General features: G+C 43.7%; 1 protein-coding gene across 2 annotated transcripts in view; it reads right to left on the bottom strand.

Annotated features, from left to right (window-relative positions):
• Positions 1–5672: 5672 nt before the first annotated feature.
• The window catches only part of ADGRL3 (adhesion G protein-coupled receptor L3), a 548617-nt gene continuing 529605 nt past the window's right edge, over positions 5673–24684 (bottom strand). The window contains exons 25-26 of one of the 2 annotated variants that reach the window (XM_081893739.1): positions 12594–12680; positions 5673–6072 (exon numbers count right to left, since the gene is read on the bottom strand). In XM_081893739.1, coding sequence (XP_081749865.1) covers positions 6005–6072; positions 12594–12680 — 155 coding nt within the window. In that variant the 3' untranslated portion in view covers positions 5673–6004. The remainder of the gene's footprint in view (positions 6073–12593; positions 12681–24684) is intronic. The other variant, XM_081893732.1, reaches the window with a different exon arrangement.

Raw genomic sequence — 24684 nt, 5'->3', positions numbered from 1 at the left:
TGTGGCCAAGGGGTTTTGAGTGTCCTTTCTTCCACCCCACAAATCCCCTCTCCCGTGGTCTGAATTCTGCAGCATTCCTGGGTGTCCATGTTTCCTGAATATCCCATGACACTCTCAACTTGCCTTTACTGTAAGTGTCGGAAGAAGTCAAGCTGTTTGTTGTTATTTTGTTTGAAAAGTGGTCTCCTTACTTTTAAAGAAATCAGCACAGAATTTTTTTTGAAGGTGAAATGAAGAACTTCCCTTAAAAACAAAGCCAGCAAGCGCACTAATCCCAGCGATTCTCCCTGGCTTCTTGTGCTTCAATTAACAATCCGTAGGAAGATGTCACAGGACAACGTCTCTCATGTCCTGTGTTCCCCCTCCTCCAGCACAGGAACATCACCAGCCAGAGAGACCCAAAGGCGCTGGAAACCTGTTTAATGGACAGAAAACCACACGTGCAACCCACAGCCAAGTAGCTAAGCTCCACCCTAATGAAAGGATAAAGAAATTTTAAAAGCGAGGCAGAAAAATAGAAGCCTCTTTTCTTGGGAAATGCAATTTTTGAGAAATTAGAGGACCAGTTTCAGCAGAGCAGAAACCAACCATCATAGCCGATTAATAAAGCAGCTGCAAACATTGTTTCATCTCCTAAGACTATTAATATTTTTGACGTGATCTGCAAGTTGCAGTTAGATTACACTAAAAAAAAAAGTCCTTTGTCAAATGTTTGCACTGAGTCTATGTGTGTGTGCCAGTCTTCTGCAAAGGGAATGTGGCTTCTTTATTTCAAGTGTTATTATTTGATAGCCACAATGTGAAAGTGTTGTTTGTTACAAAAGAAACAAAAACGCCAAAACTTTGTAATTGTTACAGTGATAAGCAAACATCATTAATTGAACATTATAGATGAGTCCTTGGTGAAATAAGAAGACTTTATCAATTAAGAATTGTTTCCTCAAATAATTATTTCCCATGTTCAAATAGTCAGAGTGATTTCATCTTTAATTGGCTTTTCATTTAAAGGATGAACATTGCATGGATGGGAAAGGATTTCAGGGCTGTCTTATGTAAATCACCTGCACAGAATAACTATTCACGAGGTTACTAGGAGAAAACCATCCCTGCCAGAGTCCTTGTGACACTGGATGAAAATTTCCCGCATCATTAGCATCCAGTGGGAGAGGAGGTTGGATAGGCTAATAGAAAATGTTATTTAATTGCTATTATCTAATTCTGCTCCTGCTGAGGTTAGCAGTAGCACCTCCTTTAATTTCCAAGGAGCATCAATTCCACTCTGATTGGATTCACAATGTATGCGCCTGTGCATTTCACTCAAAGGTAAATCTCACAAATTTCAAGGTGGTTTACTGTCAGATAAATGTGCATAGGGTTGCAGTCGCAAACTGCTAACTTGCTTGTGTTTGTGTTGCCATGCAGATATACACAAAGTCAAAGGGTAATTTCCGGCCATTTCTGTTTTGGTAATCTACCCTATGACATCCTGCATCTGAAAGACAACGGTGGGGTAGTGATCTGTACAGATATCTTTTCTATGAAAGGCACCCAGGAACAGATCATGTGAGAAAGCCTATAGGAACATAATAAGCTGTCTTCTGCTGAATCAGACCACTGGTCCATTTGGTCACTATTGTCTACTACAGTATTGTCTGCAGATTCTGGGAACTGAACCTGGGACCTTGTCCGCACTCCTACGCTGTGCAATCACCCTACCTTCCTCGAATATGGACATAATGTTCATTTCTATATACACAGCCACAAACAAAGAGGATAGGATGAGCCATCTCAGGAACAGAACACGAAGAAGAACACCTGAAAAAATCTTAAAATGACCTCACTGTGTGAGATAGGAACACATAATGATGGATGAAAAATATCAGTGCCATAGTCAGCTACACATACTTCTGTTGGCATCCATCTGTCTCAATGGAGTATGTCTCCAGGAGTGACTAGGTGCAAGCCTGGGTAGTGTATATGGAGGTCCTGGGCTGCTCACACAACAAGACCACCCTCTCGGCTAGGAAGCCAAAACAAGAGCAACATCTGTTTGGGCCAGCCAGTGCTAGAGTGTGTCCAAGTGTCCTGTATGGATAATCACTGATGCAGCAGGTGTCTCACTTACTCCTTTTCCCCAGGTAGATTATAGTCACTCATGATCTATGTGGGCATAAATAATGAAGTTTATGGAAAAATAAATGGCCCAGTTGTTACTCAATCTAAAAGACATATATGTGGGCATTTTGGGGGAGTTCTTTTGGGGCCTTGTGGATGTTGTTTATTGAAATCGATTGCTTTGTCAGAGCTTACTAGTAGGTCATACCATTATTAAAGCATTAATTGGTTTGGGAATTACCGTATATCAGATTGCTTGAAGTTGCTTTAAATCTCATCATATGTCAGTTGCTTGAAGTTGCTTTATTTTCAAACAGTCCATCTTATGTGCTTTGTTTTCTATAAGCTTTCCTAATGCCATCCCATAATATCATTAAGCTTTGTAAAATAACAAGCCGAGGGATTCCTTCCAGGCACAATCTTCAGCCTGTGGCTTTGCTGGAGAAGCTTTATTTCCTGTTCCACTGGGTTGCTGTTGAGCAAATCTGAAGCTTGATTGGAGAACCCAACGAGTGCTGGAGCAAGGGCCAAGATTTGGCATGATACACCCTGGCATTCAATGGACCCCAAAATTAACACATTGAGCAGAAAGGATGTAAATAAATACACCTATTTTGGAAACTCCCAATCCCACGGAACTAAACCGAGTCTCTTTATTTAAAGATGGCCTCATTTTTAACCTCTGTGATTTCCCAACATATAGCAGAGCAGCTTTGGTTTGCCCCAAAAGTTATGAAGTCTGATTATACAGTGGTGGAAAGACAAAGTAGCCAGCGTGGAAGTGGAGGCCAGGAATGATCACCCAGTCCAAAGGTGCTTAGAACCACTGTTCCCAGTTCCACTTCCAAACAACCTTTTCCTGTACAAGGTATTACAGCTTCCCTTCCCCCTTTCCCAAAGGAGGTTCCAAAAGGGTTGCCTTCTGCCCTGTATAATACAGGATTGTCCTGTGTTTCCATGTAAAATGTCCTGTGTTTCTGCACTCCTCTCTCCAGGGGAGACAACTTGAATAAAATATGGCGGGGGGCAGGTAAGCCTCTGCCACTCATAATCAATCAAATGATGGGGCACACCCACACCATTTGAATGTCAATGTCCATCAACTTGGGGTGTGTGGTGGCCCCCTTAATTTTTTATTGGGGGGGGGCAAAGGGACCGTGGCTCCTAGGAGCTGGCTCCTATGTGTCCCCTCTCACTGCCAAGTTAGGGATCCTCTCCAAAAGTATGTGTGTGAAAGGTCATATATTTAAGCGCTGGGTGGCAAAGCACAGAAAGGTTTACAAATTTTGTGTGTGTGTGTGTGTGTGTGTGTGTGAGTGAGAGAGAATTTCCAGAGGCTGCAATAGATTGTAATGGATTGCTTTGAAGTCATTTCAACACCAGATTGGGGGGGGGGCAATAGCTGTCAACCGTCCCTTATTTGGTGGGAAAGTCCCTTATCCCAGCGCCGTGTCCCGCTGCTGTCCCTTATTGATGATGTCCCTTAAATTTACCAGGTTTCAAAGGAAGCAGCTCCTCTCCCTTCCTCCCTGCCGGCCAGGGAGGAGGGAGGCTCCAACTGTGTTGCTTGGCTGTGTTGCTCACCCAATAAGGAGTCTAAGAATGACTGAGGGGGTGGAGCTTGCATGCCTTGCGCCGATGAAATCGGCCGCGTTGCCTGGGGACTCGCCTTTGCTCAGTGCTTCCCAGCGGAGAGGTGACGGTGGTTTTCCTTGCTGCATCCCCTTTGCTGGGTTTCTGCGCTGTGGGAACCACCGCTTGAGGCTTCGTTTGGCTGCTGGCTGGGCTTTCTGCCTTTGGCTTGGAGGGGCTCAGAAGTTGAACATTGCTGTGTTTGGAAAATCCCTTATTTTGGCTGCTGATCCCTTATTTTCGAGGCTGATGGTCCCTTATTTTCAAATCTGTAAGTTGACAGCTATAGGGGGGGATTCACCCACCCTGCCCTGCCCTGTGTTTTGCCAGAACAAAGGTGGCAATATAGTTGGCGTTGGATCATTTCCCAGTCCTTTCTCTCGCTTGCTTTTATGTGCAGTCCAGGCATCTGCTTTGGCCCTCACCTCTCGCCTTACTTGGTTTCGTTTTGCATTATTTGGGGTTTGAGAACCCAATGCCTGAACACGGAACATTTCTCCCATTTCTCCAGCCCTCCCAACTGCTGCATTCAATGCAAACTAAACACCGGTTTCACAGCACTTCAGATCAGCTCAAACGTGGCTCATTTAAGTTAAGCTAATTCATCAACCCCCTTCTGCCTCTGGCATGCTCTTCAAAGCAGTTATGGCATAAATCTGGGTGGAATGTGCACATCTTCCCCTTCAGCACATGGTTTGTGCTCATGGTTTTATATACATGACCTTGCTTCCAATCCTCTTTGCACCTGAAAAAGTTTCTGGGTTGACATGGTGCTTGGCTTGCAGTTGGTGCACAGCCCACAATTCCTCCTGAAATCCTGCAACTTTTTATAACCCTACTGTTCAGGGGTTGGGTGTGTTGTGCCTCTTGTCTGCTATAGGGCAAGAGAGCCACTCCAGATGGCAATAATGCAGTCACATTAGATAATAATGCATCACAGAGCAACGAATAAAGTGGATTGATGTGTGGGCAGTGCAGTATAAATCGATCACATGTTGCAAAACATGCCCACAAAAAGCATCAGTCTAGAGGGGCCCTGACCCAACCATGAATCCGGAAGCGAAGCATTTCTTCTGCGGGAACAGCTCTTGTTTGGGGATGAAACAAGTGGCACCTGCCAAAAACTGCTGCTCCGTATCCCTCTAGAAGGATGAACAACTTTCCCCAAAGCATTCTCATGTTAACACAGAATGGATCTGAGCTGTTCCATCCCCAAACTGGGGGAGAGATAATTTTCCTTGTTCTTCCTCTTGCTTCGGACATAGGTAAAGAAACCTTTTAAAGTTTATTTTAACCTCCCTTGCAAGCCTGAGCTCGATCTGAGCTTCAGCCGGCCTCCCCTTCACCCTGAGAAGAGAGCTACATCATGACATGGCAGCATTCCTTGCAGCTTTGCAAAGGGGAACAAGATTACTGCCTCCACTAATCATGTTCCTGCTGCTATCCACTTGGGAATTAAGGGGAAAGGGGGGTCATTTGGGGGGGATATTGATGGGTGTGGGTGTCTGCAGGTGAGAGCCAGCAATCTCAAACTCAAATTTTATTCCTGGCCAGGGAGAACTTGGGGCATTTGTTATGTCTGCCTCTCTTTTGAAGTGGACTTCAGTAAGACTCCCAATGTCCATTCCCAGATCCTTGCATGGAGATGTCCACTGGCACCTCTGTCCAGGAACCTGCACCACAAGGAGGGCTATTTCCATACTCTGTATCCCATACTCTCTGTATCAGAGAGTGGAGAAATCTGCTGGACCTGGCACCAATGTCCATTTGCATGGGCACATCTCATTTGGCATGTGGCAAAAAGCAAAGAATCACTTCCACATCCCGTCTGCCACGCAGAGCAATGTGCAGAAGAGTACGAGGGCTTGATAAATTCTCGTACATCTCAGTTGCACTGTGAAGCTATAAATGAACCCGAACCTTCGTAACAGAAAATATTCACACTTTAATGTATAAATAAAAGGAAAGAATCCCAAGGTACCTTGCTTATGTTACACTTTTCAAATTGCACATACACACATCTGTTAACTATGTCCTTTCAGAGATGATTTTACACATCTAGTCGGTTTAATGCATGGCCAGTTAGAGGCAGCAGTGTGTGTGTGTGTGTGTGTGTGTGTGTGTGTGCGCGCACGCACATGGGTGTGTGTGAAACAGAGAGACGAGAACACATGCACACAATGCACACATGTGCACACACACACACACACATGCGGAGCACAAGATCCACCCAGGGATTTCACAAATCTTTCTGATATCAGATGATGCTGTCTTCCATCAGAATTCTTCGAAAGACTGGTTCATGTCTTACTGCAGTTCCGTGATCTAATAAAAACAAAACGAAACAAGATGAATTGCATAATCAAGTAAATATACATGCATTTTTATGTTATGTAAAAGAGACAAAGCATGAAAACCAAAACAGAAAAAATATAGTCCAATAACTGCATTCAAATTAGGTTCAAAAACTCAAACTGAAAAGAGTCCTCTTGATGGTTGTAAGCTTCTGGAGAATTTCAAATCTTCCTCTTCCTTGAGGGTGACACGAGGTGGCCCCTTGCTTGATATGACAGAGGAGAGAACAAGGCTGACTCACTCTGTGCATGGAATTGTTAGACCACCCTGCAGGTTTCTGAGAAGAGAATTATTTCCCAGCTCTGTACTGTAGATACTTTCTAGAGATGTTGTGGGTTTGAATGTGGGAACTCAAGCAAACAAAAGATACGTTCTACCACCAGACAACTCCATTTAGTGATACAACCAGTGTTTTTTCCCCTTAAAAAATGTTTAGGGGATACTCTCATTCTGACTCAATAAAATCGCCATTTTATAGTTCAAATCGGGGAAAATAAATACAGCAAATGGACAAAAGTACAAAGATTCACAAAATGTTTAGGGGTATGTGTACCCCTGCATCTCCCCAGGAAAAAAGCACTGGCTCTAACCATCTTTCTTTCTACTTTGGCACATCCAGACTAGCAGTCATCACGCTTCGTTTTAGTTCCCCCTCCTGCTGGTGCAATGGCACCAATTTGCCATTAAAAAGAACGAAAGGCTCCAGTGATAAGAGACTGAGCAAAACCGTGATTGGGAAGTGGAAGAGTGAGAGATTTCTGTCCAGACCACACTCAGAAACACAAGACACAGTGCTGAAAGTTCACCAGGTTGCAGCATGGATTGTACTTAAGTTAATAGGAATTTGGATTTTCTACTGAAGTTGAGATTTAACGTTTGGGGTTAAAAAGAAGAAGAAATTAGTCTCGGATAGTGAAAAACCCATTACAAAACTCTATTCATTTAGCAGTTAGATGTAACACACTTGGAGTCTTGCAAGAGGAGCTGCTTTTTTGACAGATGCAAGCTGGGAGCATGGAGCCACACCAATGTACCAATGGCACAGCATCTGTAACTGGTGCAGGGGAATAAAGCAAGTGGAACAATTTACCAAGCACCTGACCAGGCAGTCACTTGTAAGCAGGAGTAAAACCTTTGCTCTTTTTTGCTGTCACCATGGCTGGCTTTGTGACAGCTTTACAAAATGAAGAGAAAGGAGACGTGCCTAACTGTGAAGGTTTTATGTCCGTGTTTCTCTAAGAGCAGCCCTGCCACAATTTCAAGAACAGAATGGAATGAAATAATAAACACCGAGAGCTGAAAGGTAAGAGACGCAAAAGGCTCAAGAGTTACATGTTGGCTAAAAGGCACAAGAATCAGCTGAGGGAACGAAGAGAAAAGACCAGTGATTTTAGCGGGGGGAAACACAGAACCAATTGCTGTCTTTAATTTCAGGAATAGACTCAATTAAAGTAGAATGAAAGCCCTGGAACCAGTACTCAGGCAGTGAATAACAAAGCAACAGAGTATATATTCATTTGAAATAACAGTAATAATACTGAGTATTGGTTGTTGCCATGAATGGAGGATGTGTACACCACCATTAAACACAGCCATATTTCCATCCAGCTCTCAGTCCTTTCAGCTCTACTGCCCCTTGGTGGTCATTTTAGTCGCCAGTGGAGAAACATGTACAGTGGTGCCTCGCAAGACGAAATTAATTCGTTCCGCAAGTCTTTTCGTCTTGCGAGTTTTTCGTCTTGCGAGGCACGGTTTCCCATAGGAATGCATTAAAAATCAATTAATGCGTTCCTATGGAAACCGAACCGCCTTCAGACCAGGTCTGGGGACAGTCTGTCCCCCGACCTCTTCTGAAGGCTGGCGGGGGCGAAAGTCTTTGCTTCCCCCCCGCCTGCCTTCCCGGGACAGCGGAGACTTTTCCGCTGTCCCGGGGCGATCTTAAAATGCTGGCGGGCGGCAGCGAAGGCTTCGCTGCCGCCCGCCAGCATTTTAAAAGCCCCCGGGACAGCGGAGACACTGTACCGTATTTTTTGCTCTATAAGACTCACTTTTTCCCTCCCAAAAAGTAAGGGGAAATGTTTGTGCATCTTATGGAGTGAATACAGGCTGCACAGCTACCCCAGAAGCCAGAACAGCAAGAGGGATCGCTGTGCAACGATCCCTCTTGCTGTTCTGGCTTCTGAGATTCAGAATATTATTTTTTATTATCTCTTGTTTTCCTCCTCCAAAAATTAGGTGCATTTTACGGTCTGGTGCGTCTTATAGAGCGAAAAATACGGTAGTCCATCAGAGGTCTGAACATACAAATCCCTGATCATAAGATAGGTTTCTCGTAGTTGCTTTTAAAATAAACTACTGCGGAGGGAAGCCAACATGGTGCCCTGCAGATGACGTTAGACTCTAGCTTCCATAAGCCCCAATGAGCATGGCCAACAACAAGATACTCTTAAGGCCAGACGTGCTCTATGTGGGTCTGCCCTTCAGTCTGGTCCAGGAAGCTCCAGCTAGTGCAAAATGCTGCGGCTAGACTGGTGATGGGAACAAACTACCACAAAAACATGGCACCTGTTAAGTTGTGGGTGAACATATCAGATGACACAGCGATTCTTCAAACAGCTCTTGTTTATTCACAGGCCAGAACAGAACTGAAATGAACTGAACTGAAGGGTTCAGCCAGCCTGCTTATATAGAACTCCACTACAACGCAACAGTAACCACTTTCTGTAACTATCCAATCACTGAACGTCACTTTCAACCCCTTATTTGCATATGTGGACCTGAGTGAAAACTATCTACTGTATCCCCCTGCTGGCCCAGGGTGAGAACTTCAGGACATAACAGCACCTGTGTTAAGAGGCCTGCACTAGTTTCCTGTCTGCTACAAGGCCAGCTTTGAGGTTCTTGTACTAGTGTAGAAAGCACTGAAGAATTTAGGCCCAGGATACTTTAAGGACTGCCTTACCCTACATGCCCCACGTAATCACTGAGACCATTGGAAGGGAGTACTATTAGTAGTTCCCTCTGGGCCAGATGTATGGATCATGTCAATAAGGAGTAATGGCTTAGGTGTTGTGGGCCCAACTCTATGGAACTCTCCCCCACCCCACAAGAAGTGTGATAGGCATTGTCCCTACTGAGTTTCAGATGCCTCATAAAAACTGTTTTATTTCAGGAGGCCCCTGAATCTTGAATGCTTCTCAGGTGCTCTTTTAAAAAAGAAAAAAATCGCTAGGTTTATTTGATGCTTGACCAGAAACCAGGAAGACCAAAACTTGAAGAAGGAATGGGGGAAATTTATAAGTTACCTTGGAGACCATTGTAAACAGTCAAAATCATTAGTGGGATTGGAATAACACTTGTAATGTAACGAGAACTACAGATACAATGGAAATATAAAAATTTGGATTATTATAAAAAGATGCAGAAGAAAAGGTTGAACAATAGGACCCATGGAGGGGGAGCTGGGAAGTCCAAAGGTCCGTCGGAATCTCGGTTTCCTTTTGGAATGTGTTGTGGTATGATTGTAAACTTTATTATGTAAAACCATAAATTTGTGGAAAAATAATAATTTATGCTTGAAGTTTTGCATATTGTGCATTTTATTGATGTAAGAAACTTTGAGTTCTACATGCTGAAAAGCAGGATATAGATGTTTCAAACAAACAAAAAACAAAGATGATGAAGAAGAACTAGAGGGTGCCATATTGGTCACCCAATATGGGGTCAAATTTTATTCGGATTACACCATGCTAGGAGGGGAGTATTAACCCTTCCCTCCCCATCCATGATCTTGACAGTGGGAACGAATGGGAGCTTCCACCCCCTAAGTCTCATAACCCAATGTAGGGGGTATTTATCAGGATCATGGCTTTGGGTGGATGGATTAAACATACCCTTCCTGAATGCTGACATAAAATCTGACCCAGTTCTCACTGTCACTTTTAGCACCATGTTTGGCTTGACTCTTATACTGCCAAACCTGGAAAGTGCTTTGGTCTGTATGTGTCTTTGGCTTGTATTTCCGTCTAGTGTTTCTACCCTTGTAGAAGGCAGTTCTTCTCACTCAGCTGGCAATCTGCTACAGCAAATTGATTTGAACAACCAACGGCTGGGATTTCCCCCTGGCAGCGGGTGACGCACATCAGCATTTGCTGCCTACATTGGCGATGGCATGGCTCCCTGCCCCTCCCTTCCCAATACTCTTTTGCAAAGCGGATGTAAAATATGGTGCACTTCCCACTGGCAGACACTGCTTCCCCATGTTGCACTCAGATCGTCTGTGGGTTAACAATATGGTAGGCAATTCACCTAGATAAATAGGGACCGCTTACCAGCGGGAAGGTAAACGGCGTTTCCGTGTGCAGCTCTGGCTCGCCAGAGCAGCGATGTCACACTGGCCATGTGACCCGGAAGTGTCTCCGGACAGCGCTGGCCCCTGGCCTCTTAAGTGAGATGGGCGCACAACCCCAGAGTCTGTCAAGACTGGCCCGTACGGGCAGGGGTACCTTTACCTTTAGGCAATTCACCAAAGCCGAGTTGTGATGTTGCCACTGCTGCTGCACACCGCAGCAGCAAAATAAAGTGTTAACATCTCCCACCTCACCCACCAAACAAAGATGTTCCTGTGCTATTTCTATTCAGTGTAAGCCAACCCCTCTCTCCCTACAGATGATGACGTTCATTGTGCAGCTCCCTTACTTATGAATCTGTTAAGTTGTGGGTGTACATATCAGACAACACAACAATTCTTCAAACAGCTCTTGTTTATTCACAGGCCAGAACAGAACTGAACTGAAGGGTTTAGCCAACCTGCTTATATAGAGCTCCACTAGAACGCAACAGTAACCACTTTCTGTAACTATCCAATCACTGAACGTCACTTTCAATCCCTTATTTGCATATGTGGACCTGAGTGAAAACTATCTAAGGTATCCCCCTGCTGGCCCAGGGTGAGAACTTCAGTACATAACAGAATCCAAATTCACTTCTGCCTGTCCTTGCCACCCCATTGCTCACTCCAGCCCTGGTACGACTATTTCGGACTACAAAGAAGACACTGTTGGGCAGGCCCACAACATGTGAATCAAAGTGCCATTCATTTTTGGCATAAACCTCGTTTCCTTTTCAAATTGATTCTGGGGACAAGTCCCCAGAATATGAGTTTCTTCTGTATTCATCTCCAACTGAGACAAAGTGTGGATGTTTCAATATGCTGCTTTCTGCTGACCCTGAATCAGTGGGCTCTTCATTTCCTTCTTCCAGACCTCCCTTATTGTCCAAAATATTGATTAATATTATTCTACTAATATGAGTTTGATCAAACTGCGAAAGGCAGTGGAAAACAGGAGTGCCTGGCGTGCTCTGGTCCAGGGGGTCACGAAGAGGCGGACACGACTAAACAACAACAACAAATTATTCTGTGATGGGAATGTTGTTGGGCTGGGCCCCCCAAAGTTACTTATTTTATTCTCTTGATAATTAGGCTGTTTTAAATGTGCATTTTACATTTGACTTCACTTGGGAATTTATTTATTTTTTAAAATGTTTAAGAATTTTTGGGTTAACTTTGTGTTAAATATGTATTCTGTAGTTGACCTCCTTTGTAATGTTTTATTTTGAAATCTTTAAGATAATATTTTACTTTTCTGTTAATTATGTTGCGTTGACCGTATACTCTACATTTGGCTTTCTTCAGATTGCATTATTGATGTTTTAATATGCTGTAAACCGCTTTGAGATTTAAAAAATATATATAAAGCGGTATAGAAATGAAATAAAAAAATAAAAATAAAAATAGATAAAAATTCAGTTAAAAATTAGACACCCCCCCCTTTATTGCTAGATCTGAAGGCATGTGAAGTGAAAGGCTATGGAGCTTTCAGATCCCTTCCTTCCCTGGTCCTGCACAGCTTATACATTAAAGGACACATACCCTTTTCAACCCTACTGGTAGGGTCTTTGCTGTGGAGGTGCGCTGTGATGGTGAAGAAGGACCACCTGCCATCAGATCTCCCTCTCTGAGGTTGGCGTTCTCTCTTGCTCTCTCCTAACATGCCTATGGCCCTGGGATGCCCCACCAGATATGAAAGGACTGCATGATCAGTGAAACCTAATGGCCTCTTGGGGGTGGGAATTTCTCCATTTCACATCTCGTGAAGTCTCTCTTCATTACGTACTGGAAGGTGGATTGTTCCTAAGGATGTCACCTTCAGGGACCGGGGTTTTTAAAGCTTTTTTAAGCACATGGTTCCAGTCATCGGGACAGCTCAGGCAAATGACATTCCAAAGAATGGCATTAACTAGAAACTGAATTTCGTTTGTGCTTATACAAAAAAAGGTTCATGGTAATTCATGGTATAATGATAGAGGGGGAATTTCCAAGGACTGGAGTTAAAAGGAGCAGGTTGACTAGACAATATCTGAGAGCCCACTGTATTCAGGGAAAGGCTAAATGAATGTCTATGGGTAAGAGGTGTACGTCATACAAGTACCTTGAGTTCCATGTTGTGGAGTGTACCCAGAAGTATTCTCAAAATTGACCGATGGGGTGAGTAGCATATACACATTGATTTTCAGATCTAGAAAGGTATAGTGCAAGAGGAAGACAGGAACATGTAAAGATAACTGCTGAATAAATGGCGATTTAAAAAAACTGTAAAAAAACTGACTATCATTAATGCATTTTTTTAAAAAAAATTGTACAAAAAGCAATCTTAGATCAGGTTTTTATTTTAAGACAATCTCCACAACTAATGATTACCTGGCAACTTCACCACTGACTATATTGAGTGTGTTTCAGCGAATCCATCAGGCTCTGTTAGCTACCTGCTATCCAAACCGCCAATCTTAAAACATTATTGAGCCAATTACGTACATGGGTCAATTGCCAATGACGAAAATGGAAAAAATCAAACGATTTTCTCATTTTACTGCAATGTTCATGACTCTTACCTCTCACAGGGTCAAATTGTCTTATCAACATAGAACAAACTAGAGTTGCAATTATAAAAATGCCTTAATTCCTAAATCTGAAGATTGTGTGGCTGATATATCCACAACATCTGAGATATCCATTCAGACTAGAAAGTTTTGTTCTGCCCAAGTGAATGTCTAGATGGACCTGTAACTCCCAAATAATTCTGGTTCTCCCCTAAGCAAACAAAGGCTGTTGTTCACGCTCAGGAATCACATTTATACCCCAGATGGGCAGGGTATGTATGTATGTATGTATAAATAAATTCATAGATGTTATTACGTACAAATCAAACTTCTAATATAGGAAACTAATGATAAATACTTGTTTAAAAAATACAACCTATCTTTTTTAAAACAACAACAATAACAACAACTCATATTTAGGTCTATGACCAACCTATTCTAGCTGCTTGATGGTTGCTACTCAAATCTTTCAGAATCATCGAAACCTCACTTGCTAAGGTGTGACAAGAAGGTCTACATGCTTAGATTGTTCAGAAGGAATATTCTGCTGATGTCTCATAGGACATTCAGCAAGGGAGACGGCCCTTTGGGGAAAGACATATCTGGACTTCAAAGGTTTGGCTTGCATATGGACTTCAAATAAGATTTGAACTCAAGCAAACTATATACCCAATTTAATGAACGACTTCTGTTGCCTCAGGGCTAGGCCCAATGTTCTGAAAATTATGTGACAAACCTTTTGTGTGATCTCAATAGGCAGAAAAATAAATTGTTCCAGTATTACTATTTTTTAAATGTTTCTTCTATTCACGACAGTACACACACACACACACACACACACACACACACACTCCACCATTCTCTGTTGACATTCTGAGATCCGTTTGGCCTCCATGCAATTCTTCTTCTCTTTCATTTGCCAAGAAGAGAAGGTGAGAGAAGAGAAGGTGAGAATGTAAATGTTTCAAATACGATCATTCTACACAGCTGCTAAGAGAAAAAGAAGTGAGAACAGGGGTTGCCGGGGGTGAGATGAGCTCCCATGCGCAGACTGTTATGGGATGGAGTGGCGAGGAAAAACAAGGTGAAATGAGTGTGAAGGGAGTTTGCCACACTAGCTTCTCTTCATGAGTATGTTGTCTGAAACAAATGCACCATCACTTACTCATAGCTATTGCCTTTAAAAAAATCATATCATAAAACACATCCGAAAAAGTGCAGTTTTTCCTTTTTAGATTTGGAAGATGATTCTACAATATCAAAGTGCACAGCTTACATATTCAGGTAGGTAGCCGTGTTGGTCTGATGCAGTCGAAATAAATTAAAAAATTAAAAAATTGTCCACTAGCACATTAGAGACCAACTTAGTTTGTTCTGGGTATAAGCTTCCGTGTGCATGCAAACTTAGTGGTGCTGTGGGTTAAACCACAGAGCCTAGGACTTGCCAATCAGAAGGTTGGTGGTTCGAATCCCTGTGACGGGGTGAGCTCCCGTTGCTCAGTCCCTGCTCCTGCCAACCTAGCAGTTCAAAAGCACATCAAGTGCAAGTAGATAAATAGGTACCACTCCAGCGGGAAGGTAAACAGCGTTTCCGTGCGCTGCTCTGGTTCTCCAGAAGCGGCTTAGTCATGCTGGCCACATGACCCAGAAGCTGTACGCCAGCTCCCTCGGCCAGTAAAGCGAGATGAGCACTGCAACCCCAGAGTCGGTCACGACTGGACCTAATGGTCAGGGGTCCCTTTACCTTTTGAGGTGCCAATTTTTTTATTTATTTAGCTTACATCTTGTTTGATCAAACCCTTAAGGAGGTAAGCGCTGATACCTGCTGCACCAGAATGAACCCACTCTGTTCTGATTGTTCATGGTTATGAGATGCAATATCCTTTTCACATGTACTACTTGCAAATTAGGTGTGCACACACACACAAACACGCCCATTCGGTCTCTGTACATTTGTGGGTTTGCGGAGTTTTGTTTTTGCTTATATGCGGAATTTTGCATTCAATACCACTTTCTTAGTTTCATCTCAGTTTCCCATTCTGTCAGGGCCTTTCTGAGTTTTATTCCTGTCTTCTGAGGTGTTAAGCTGACCTAGTTTTGTGCCATCCACACTTTAATCAGAATTACCTCTACCACTTCACTGAAGCAACTGATGAAAATCTTAGTTAGTATCAGGTGCAGGACAGGATTGATGAGCCCCAGAGTATGGTTTCCCAATCAGCTGTGAACCCCCCTATCCCACATATATTCTATCCCACATTCAATTAGTTTGCTAGGTGAAATGTCCTATGCTTTCTTGAAGTCAAGATACATCACACCCAAAGCATTTCCACGATCCACTAAGCTAGAAACCCGATTAAAAAAAAGAAGAGAGAGGTAAAATTAATCTTGCTGGTTTTATTCATCACAAATTCATGCTGCCCTACAAACTGATTCTGTGTTTTTTTTAAAAAAATCTAGCTCTAGCCTAGTATTTTCCTCACCATCAAAGTTAAACTCAGTCTGTATTTTGCCAAATTTCATCCCTCTCCCCTTTTGAAGACTGGAGCAATATTTTCCTGCTTCCAGTTTTGTTGGCCGTTTACGTGCTTCCCACAATTAAACATAAGAACAAATAAAGAATTCTGCTGCTTCAGCCAAAAGGCAGATACTACACCAAGGCTGGTGTTCTCCTTATTTCCAAGGATGCCACAACACAAAAGTACCTCCTCTGGTTTAACTGAATTGGAATCTTTGTATTGTAGTCAAACGGCTAAGATTAGCTTTGGAGTCAGTGTTCTGGTTCTGGTCCTGGTCCGTTTTATATTCTGTTTTGCCCTTCTGCCTCCTTTGACCATTTGACCACTGAAGTTGTGTGTGATTGCCAACCTCAGGTTGAGAATCTCCAGGTTCTTAGATGCTCGGAATTCATACTACTAAACGTTTGCAACTAGAGTTGATCTTCTGAGAACTGGGAGACACTCAGGGAGTGTGGGCTGCCTTGACACTCTGAATAACTCATAAGCGAACTGTCTGAGAAACACAGGATGCATTGGTCTCAGAGTTCTTGGGTTTTAGGAAGTTTAGGCAGAGCTGTAGTTACGGGGGCAGGGGCTAGCCAGGTTTTTTTGCCCTGGGTAAAGTCTCCAGAGGAGCACCATTGATGCTCCCAGCTTGTCTGTGTGTGCGCACGCAAATCAATAAAGGGGGTGCCAAACTGGATCTTTCAGCCTGGTGAAATAAGCCTAGTGTGATGGCCTGGGAATCTGATTCAGAGGCTGAACCGGAGGAATCCCAGCCTGCACAGGAGTCCCCGCCTCCAGGGCCGGCTGAGCCGGGGCAGGGCCTTGAATCTGAAGGGCCCTCACCTGTGCTGGATCCTCAGGAGCAGGCACCAGGTGAATCCACTCTGGCTCCAGGGGTGGTTGAGGACCCATTGCCTGCAGGTGCGCCTCTCCCAGCCCTGTCAGGGGAAGGTGAAGCTGCCCCTGGGTCCAATAACCCTCCAGCCTCTCCTGAACTGCAGAGGCTCAGGGCAGAGAGGCGGAGGGAACTAAGTTCTCTCAGGAGGAGTGCTCGCTTTAAGACCAGGAGAGGCGAGTCACCTGTGGACCGGGACCGCCCCTGGCCTCAGAGGGGATAAAGGCCAGTCAGCCCAGTCCCAGGTTGCGGGGTCGTTGGAGACCTGTTCCTGCCAGCACCCTGACCTGCTCTTCTGGAGTTCTTGACCACTCCCAGCTCCTTGCCTTGGACCCAGCTTCACCCTTGACGGACAGCCTCCATACCCTCAACCCAGGACCGGACTCTGACCACGCCGCACAATACCCTCCCGGGACCAGCACACCTAGTTTCGCCCCTGGTTTAGAGGGGCTCTGCCAGGGAAATGAGAAAGCTGCTTTGATCTTGGAGTAGGAAGAGGCATCTGGAAGCTAGTCCTGCTTTCCCCAGCAATTTGTGAGTAGGTTGAACGGAGGGGTGCTGGGTGCACTGACCTTTTTAAAAGCAATTGCATGGGTGGATTCCAGATCCCCTTCCGTCTGGGCCGCAAGAGAAAGGGGGAGGGTGGCAGCAGCCAGTACCAGAGATTAAGACCACTGGCGACACCACAGGGTTGTTGGTTTGCGGTTGGGCAAGGAAAGGGGTGTGGGAAAGCTCTTTGGAGTGTTCCCATTTCATCACAACACCCATCATTATAATGGCCGTGGCACAGAACGTGACTGTCAGTGGCACCTGTCAGCTTGGACCCTGAATGTTCTGGCTCCACTGCAGTGTAGCATCTCAAAAATGGGAACACTTATTTTTGAAATACCAGCAAGACTACCGCCCCACACACATACCCACACAGCAATGCCTTGCCTTCTTGTGAACCTTCTGCTTCCCACACATGAGCAAGCCATGACCTTGAATGGATGATGATGATCATTGATGATGGTGGAAAGTCGTGATCATTGACATCCTAAGCCATTTAATGTTCCTGTTGGTGCCTGGTGATCACCATGGAAAGGCAAGTGGAGTGTTTGTTGCCAAGCAAACTGGGAGTTGGAGGCAGATTGGCAGAGAGCTTTTCAATAAGAGATTTGAAGCCTGAGGTTGATGCAAAAGCTGCAGGGAACCAGCAGATATTCTTACAGCCATGTGTCGGAGAGATGAGCTTTTAGAAATGGCGTTTTCAATCTGCTGGAGAAGGGAGATATCTTAGCTCTGCTGTAATAATTTGAGTGCATTGCTTACCATCCTCTCCCCAGGGTATGGAGCAAAAGATCCTTCCTCTTCTTTTTGACATCCTTTTAAATATTTGAAAATGTTCAACCTGTTTCCTCCTTTCCCTAGGCTGAATGATTCCAGCTTTTCTGCCTGGCTTCTAAGCCCTTTTCAGTCATCCTGAATTCCTTTAGGTGAATGCTGTACAAATAAAGGCTTAATTGGACTGGGGTTTTAATTTCTGAATCGTGCAATTATGATATAACCTTGAATGTGGCCTGGCCTTTCGTGGCGCATAACTGCATTGTTGGTGTCTGTTCAGCTTGTTAACAGCTGCGGGTTTCTATATCTTCTATCACCTAACCAGTTTTATTCCTGACTCGGTTCTGAACCCTATATTCTGCACATCCCAGTCCAGTACTGATCCTTTTATAACCATGCTTTCCAGCTATTGCAGTGTTCACTTCTAGTGTATCTTTCTGAAGATTTAGCACGGTGATGCCATAGGCAGGGCCAGCCCAAGACATTTTGGCCCCCGAGGCAAACCATAAAATGGCACACCGCTCCACAAGGGAAGAGGGGGCGAGTGAAGATGTACATCAGGAGCAAGGGGGAAAAAATAAAGATCTGTAGATTCTGCTGCCTGAGGCTGTTGCTTCACCTTGCCTCATAGATGGGCCAGCGCTGCCTATAGGTGACTAATGCAAACAGAACTTTGGAGTTCAATTACAGTTGAGGGGAAGGTAAATTAGATTTGTAAAGATTTTGTTTCTCTGGCTAAAATGCAAACTGGCTTGTAAAGGTTGAAAATGAAAAATAAAATTATATATTTAAAAATATACAGTATATTCCACACCACTCTCCTTGTTTACCAAATCAGTTAATTTTCGGAAAGGAAGTTGGTTATGGCATGAATAGTAGCAGTCAGCATGTCTTTCTAAGTCAATTTTCCTCTAGTCTAAGGTCCTCATGTATTTGTTGGCTATTTGCAGTTTAGTTGCGCTGCAGAAAGCTTTCTGGGGAGACCACGCATTACAAGGAACTTTATCAAGGTTTTAATAACAAAAACAAAAACTCCTTTTACACTAAATATACCAACAAGCATGACCCAACCACCAACCCATCCCCCAGAGAGCTAGCTGCTCTTTATATACTATACCCAATTAGGTAAAGGTAAAGGTACCCCTGCCCGTACGGGCCAGTCTTGACAGACTCTGGGGTTGTGCGCCCATCTCACTCAAGAGGCCAGGGGCCAGCGCTGTCCGGAGACACTTCCGGGTCACGTGGCCAGCGTGACATCGCTGCTCTGGTGAGCCAGAGCTGCACACGGAAACGCCGTTTACCTTCCCGCTAGTAAGCGGTCCCTATTTATCTACTTGCACCCGAGGGTGCTTTCGAACTGCTAGGTTGGCAGGCGCTGGGACCGAGCAGCGGGAGCGCACCCCGCCGCAGGGATTCGAACCGCCGACCTTTCGATCGGCAAGTCCTAGGCTCTGAGGCTTTAACCCACAGTGCCACCTGCATCCCTTATACCCAATTACTGACAGCTTAATTAACACAACTTAGCAGCACCTGGTATATTGTTTCACAGCTGTAAAACTGGGTCTCGTTATTTGCTCTGGCCCTCAAAGACATACACATCTTGTGGAACAATAATGAACCTTCACATTTAAAGAGACCGTTCAACAGTATTATCACTTTGTTCTAGTACCTTTTCGACTATAGAAATCAAGTAGCAGGCCCCACAGCTTTCTGAGTCTTCCTTCTTTCCATTTTGGAACATGTACCTGTGAATCTGAAATAATATTTTTGTGCAAGGTAACAGGTGGTTCTGCAATGATCCTAGCTAATTCTCTCAGGATCCAGCTGAATCCAGGTAGGCAGATTTGAATTCAGATTGTCCAAGAATCAGAGTTGGAAGATGATTCTTTCCTGCTTTCATCTGTGACCTTGCCAATAAAGAGTCCTTCGATATGTCTGCCTTTGTGTTGAACAGCAAGCTGGTAAGGTTTTTGGGTTTTTTTGCTCCATTTTGTTATAATGGTGTCTTAGAAAGATTTTCGAGCTGCGCAAATTCCCTGTCAGACACCACAGACTGAAGGGGAAGTGTGCTTATTGTACAGTTTAAAAGGTTTTTGTATAATTATACCATATATATTCCAGCAAGTTGTGCTTACAGCTAGCAATCTACCAATGAAAATGCAGCTGCAGAGGCAAATTAAGCTCTCTCAGCCAGTATTGTGCATGAGGGCCTTGAAGACATTTCCTTAGGAATGTGGTGCTATCACTCTTCCCAGGGATACTAGCTTAAATGGACAAGACTAATTAGTCAAAATGGACTAATTAATCAAAACATACTTTCAAGCAGTATTCTGTCTTCCAATACTGTATATATTATGCTATTGTTTAATTGCATATTTATTTTTTGATTAATATGTTTGGAGAGTTCAATACAGCACTACTTTCATATTTTGGGTCTTGTTTTTTTATTTCATTTCACAAGATTTATACACTACTTGATTGTAATGAAATCTCAGAGCAGTTTGTCTGTGTGTGTTTGTATCTATCTATCTATCTATCTATCTATCTATCTATCTATCTATCTATCATCTATCTATCTATCTCTATCTATTTATCATCTATCTATCTATCTATCTATCATCTATCTATCTATCTATCTATCTATCTATCTATCTATCTATCTATCTATCTATCATCTATCTATCATCTATCTATCATCTATCTATCATCTATCTATCATCTATCTATCATCTATCTATCATCTATCTATCATCTATCTATCATCTATCTATCTATCTATCTATCTATCTATCTATCTATCTACACAATCCCCACCCTCTTCCTCCCTCCTCTAACTGCCCTAGGTGAGAACCATGCATCCATATTGGTAAGGAATAATAGGGTGTTGCGTACTCTTCCCTCCTTCACATACAAAAGTGGCCAAACCTTTTTGCCCTGCCATTTGACATGTTAGGTGTATATTTTTAGGATCCACCTCCTTTATATAATTCTGTTATAATATGTTGTTGAAATGCTGTGCTTTAATGTTGTAACATGCCCTGTGAGCTTAGGTAATAGATGTATTATTATTATTATTATTATTAATAATAACAATAATAACAACAACATTTTCTGGGGGGACACAGGGGTACGCATGCCCCTAAACATTTTGTGAATCTAAGTTTGGCCTCATTGAGGGGAAGTATTTCAATATGAGTAGGAAAATGACAACACCCCTAAACATTTTTTTAGGAAAAAAAGCACTGATTACTACTACTACTACTACTACTGCTGCAGATATGAAAACTCTTGTATATCTGTATATATCTATATATACAGATATATACAAACACACTGAGTATATTTGTATATGTTACTTGGTTCGCTGAGGCAGGAAGGCTGGCATTCACCATCCTTTGGGATATACCCTCCTGTTAAGGCAGGTGGCAGGACCAAATAATAATTGACTCCATCCTGGGAGGGAGTCCCAGAAGGACTCAGAAAGGCCCTGCCTAGCAACCAGGAGGTTGTCTCTCAGCAGAGCATCTGTAACAGCAAGCTGCAGTGGTGAGAAGTCCAACTGAAATAATAGGAAAAGCAAATGTGAGGAGGCACACAGAGGACTCAGTTGGACTTCTCCCTCTTTACCTTGAAAGCCTGTCAGGGAAAGGCATATGGGCCTTCTCAACTCACTCCGTGTGGAATGGGTGAGCCCAGGCCATGACTTTTGGTACTCTGTGGGGCCACGCCTGGCTTGGAAAGTCAACTCAAGATGCACGTTGCTGGGAGAGATGCAAAAGGCGCCTGGAAAGATGGTTTGAATCCTGCTCCACCTCTCCAAAGCGGCCCTTTCCCTCAGGACCAGCTTGCCTTGCCCCACACTGCCTTCCTTGCACTGGTGCCTTCTCCTCTCCATGGAGGAGAGTGAAGACTTGCCAGGCTCTTGCCTTCCCTGCTGTGGCTTTGCCCCCTGGCCTGGGCAGGTGAGGGAGGGACTTGGACCAACCGCCTGCGCTCCTCCTTGCCTCAGCCGTGCCTTGGGGAAGAAGAGTGGAAGCAGCAATGGCGCCCACTGAAGAGGACAGCCCCACCATCAACAGACACCGTGAGTCGGAGGTAGAACTTGCATGAGATGGCAGGGAGGTGGGAAAGGCAGGAGTTGCTCATGGCTTCCCTGTCAATTTCTCCCTTCCACTGGAGACACACCTTGGCTTAGGGGCTGGTTGCTAAGTGTAGTGATTTAATGTACTGAAATTGTGTGTTTCGTTCTGCAGTGTTCCCCAGTAACTCTTGTGCGATTGGTTAATTTTGGTCACAGGGGAGGTATTTTTCTTATGACATTCTCCATTTTGTTTGGTGTGAGAAACTTGACAGCGATGGCGCTATCTCCATGAACACTGAAGAAGCAGCAGCACTGGATAACACTCTCTCTCTCTCTCTCTCTCTCTCTCTCTCTCTCTCTCTCTCTCTCTATCTCTATCTCTATCTCTATCTCTATCTCTATCTCTATCTCTATCTCTCTCTCGCCAAATGCAATAGAGGAGAGGCATGCTAATGTTTCTGTGTGAATGTATGTGACAGAAAAGATGTACAGAAGTTGATGTTCTCCCAAAGAAGCAGTAAGGAGAAATCAGCTGGAAGGAAAAAGTGGAAACCTCTCAGAAGGACCTGCATGGCCTAGATGGGTTATGTGCATAAATAAGGCTGAGTGCAAGTACAGTGGTACCTCGGGTTACAGACGCTTCAGGTTACATAAGCTTCAGGTTACAGACTCCGCTAACCCAGAAATAGTGCTTCAGGTTAAGAACTTTGCTTCAGGATGAGAACAGAAATCTCGCGGTGGCAGCAGGAGGTCCCATTAGCTAAAGTGGTGCTTCAGGTTAAGGACAGTTTCAGGTTAAGAATGGACCTCCGGAATGAAGTACTTAACCTGAGGTACCACTGTATAGGGAAGGTTTTTATGTTTAATGTTTTATTGTGTTTTTACAAACCCAGTCAGATGGGTGGGGTAATAATAATAATAATAATAATAATAATAATAATAATAGAATATGATGTCCCTATTTTCTTTGGGGAAATGGTGGAGGCTATGGGCTAATGGTTAGGGGTACTGGGAGTTGTAGTCCAACGTGGTTCATACTACTCTCTTCCTCTGGCATCCATGCCAAACACTCTGCATACCGTCCCATGTTGTGCTGTGAGCAACATGGACAAAGACAAGCTAGGCCTGAACAAAACTGCTGGCACATGGGCTCGTTCCCCACAGAGATAATTTACGCAACCCCCAATGGCCTTCCTCCCTGGTTGAATCAGATATGACCAATATGGAGGCAGCCAAACCCTCAAGACAGGATGAAGAACAGGAGGGTGCCTACCTCTGTCAGTGGGGTGTAGGGTTACCAGTGCTGGACTAGGACCTAGGAGACCATTTTCAAATCCATACTCAGCAACCAAGTTCACTGGTTGGATCAGTCACTATATTTAAGCCTAATATACTTTACAGGGTTGTTGTGAGGATAAAATGGGGAGGGGGAGAACCCATATATGCCACCTTGAGCTCCTTGGAGGAAAAGTGGGGTATTGTTTACTGTGTGGCACCTCCCCAAAAAACTATGGTTGATTCAGTTTGAATCCTGCAACTTTCAGATGGTAGGGGGTGGGGTGAGGAACAAGAAACTCTGTCCTCTCTACTGACTGGGACCTAGACAGTGTGTTCCTCAGATTTCTGCTAGGCTTCTTTCATTCCCCTTCCAAAATCCTTCAGTAGGATCTTGAAATGTCTGGCCCCACCTCAAGTAATGCAGCATGTTTGTTTAGCAACTGATAATCCTTGCCAGAGTGGACTATATGGAACTGGCGGAAATGACTGGCAGAATCCGAGACGAGGGAGAAGAGTTGGTGGAAGAAGATTGGAGGAAATTTAAAATTTATTTACAGAAACATTGTAAAATTTTTGAATGTTGATGACATTGAAATGAACTGAAGGGGTTCTAGCAAATAAGGTAAAAAATAAGATTGGATTGATAATAGATAAATTAATTGGATATGAATTTGCTGAATTAATTTTTAAAAGGGATACAAAAAAGGGAGGCGAGAGGAAGTCAGGAAAATAAGTGAATCAAAGATGAGAAATTAAAAAGAGGGATTTTTCTTTTTGGGGGTGTTTTCTGCTCTTCTTTTTTCTTATGTTAAATGTTTGTATTTTTTGTATTTCGTAATTTTGTATTTTTGTGCTTTTATACTTTTTATGTGTTTTTTTCTTTTTTTGTTTGTTGTTATTCTTAAAACTTAATAAAATATTATTATATATATATAAAAAGATAATCCTTGCCAGAGGCCGTCATGGATTATCTCAAGATGCCACTGATGGATCAGGCTGTTGCAGATCCTCTGCGGCAAGGAATCCTGCACAGGTGGGATCTTTCCAACAACTGCAAGAAGTCTGAAACATCCTCAGCATCTCCCTGTATTTGAGCAATTGGATCTGTATTTGCATGAACAATGCACCTTTGGACACAGGAGCTGGCATCCTGGGACTGTCTATCTGCAAGGCCTTTGTATGCTGCAGATAATACAAGCAGATGTTCAGATCTCATTAGCCTTATCAGCCATTCTGCCACCACCTCTAATTATCCTTCTGTGAGGGGGAAGAGTGGAGGTGAGTCCCTCCACTGGTAATCCCTGCCTCCTCAAGTATGGCTCTGTTACTGCAGCCCCCCTACTCCCCCCACCTGTTGGGGGGGCTGAACCTTTGCATTAGGGAGACTGTCTTACTTCTTACTTGTGTAGGATCCCTACATAATGGCTTTAAAAAAGAGGACTGGATCATCATTGGCTAGTAACTATGATGATGATTGATTGATTTATACCCCACCCATCTGGCTGGGTTTCCCCAGCCACTCTGGACAGCTCCTAACAGAATACTAAACTCACGATAAAATA

This window comes from Podarcis melisellensis (assembly GCF_964234715.1).
Source record: "Podarcis melisellensis genome assembly, chromosome: 17".
Lineage (NCBI taxonomy): Eukaryota > Metazoa > Chordata > Lepidosauria > Squamata > Lacertidae > Podarcis > Podarcis melisellensis.
The sequence above is the reverse complement of the archived record's forward strand: the minus strand, read 5'-3'. Positions and strand labels throughout refer to the sequence as shown.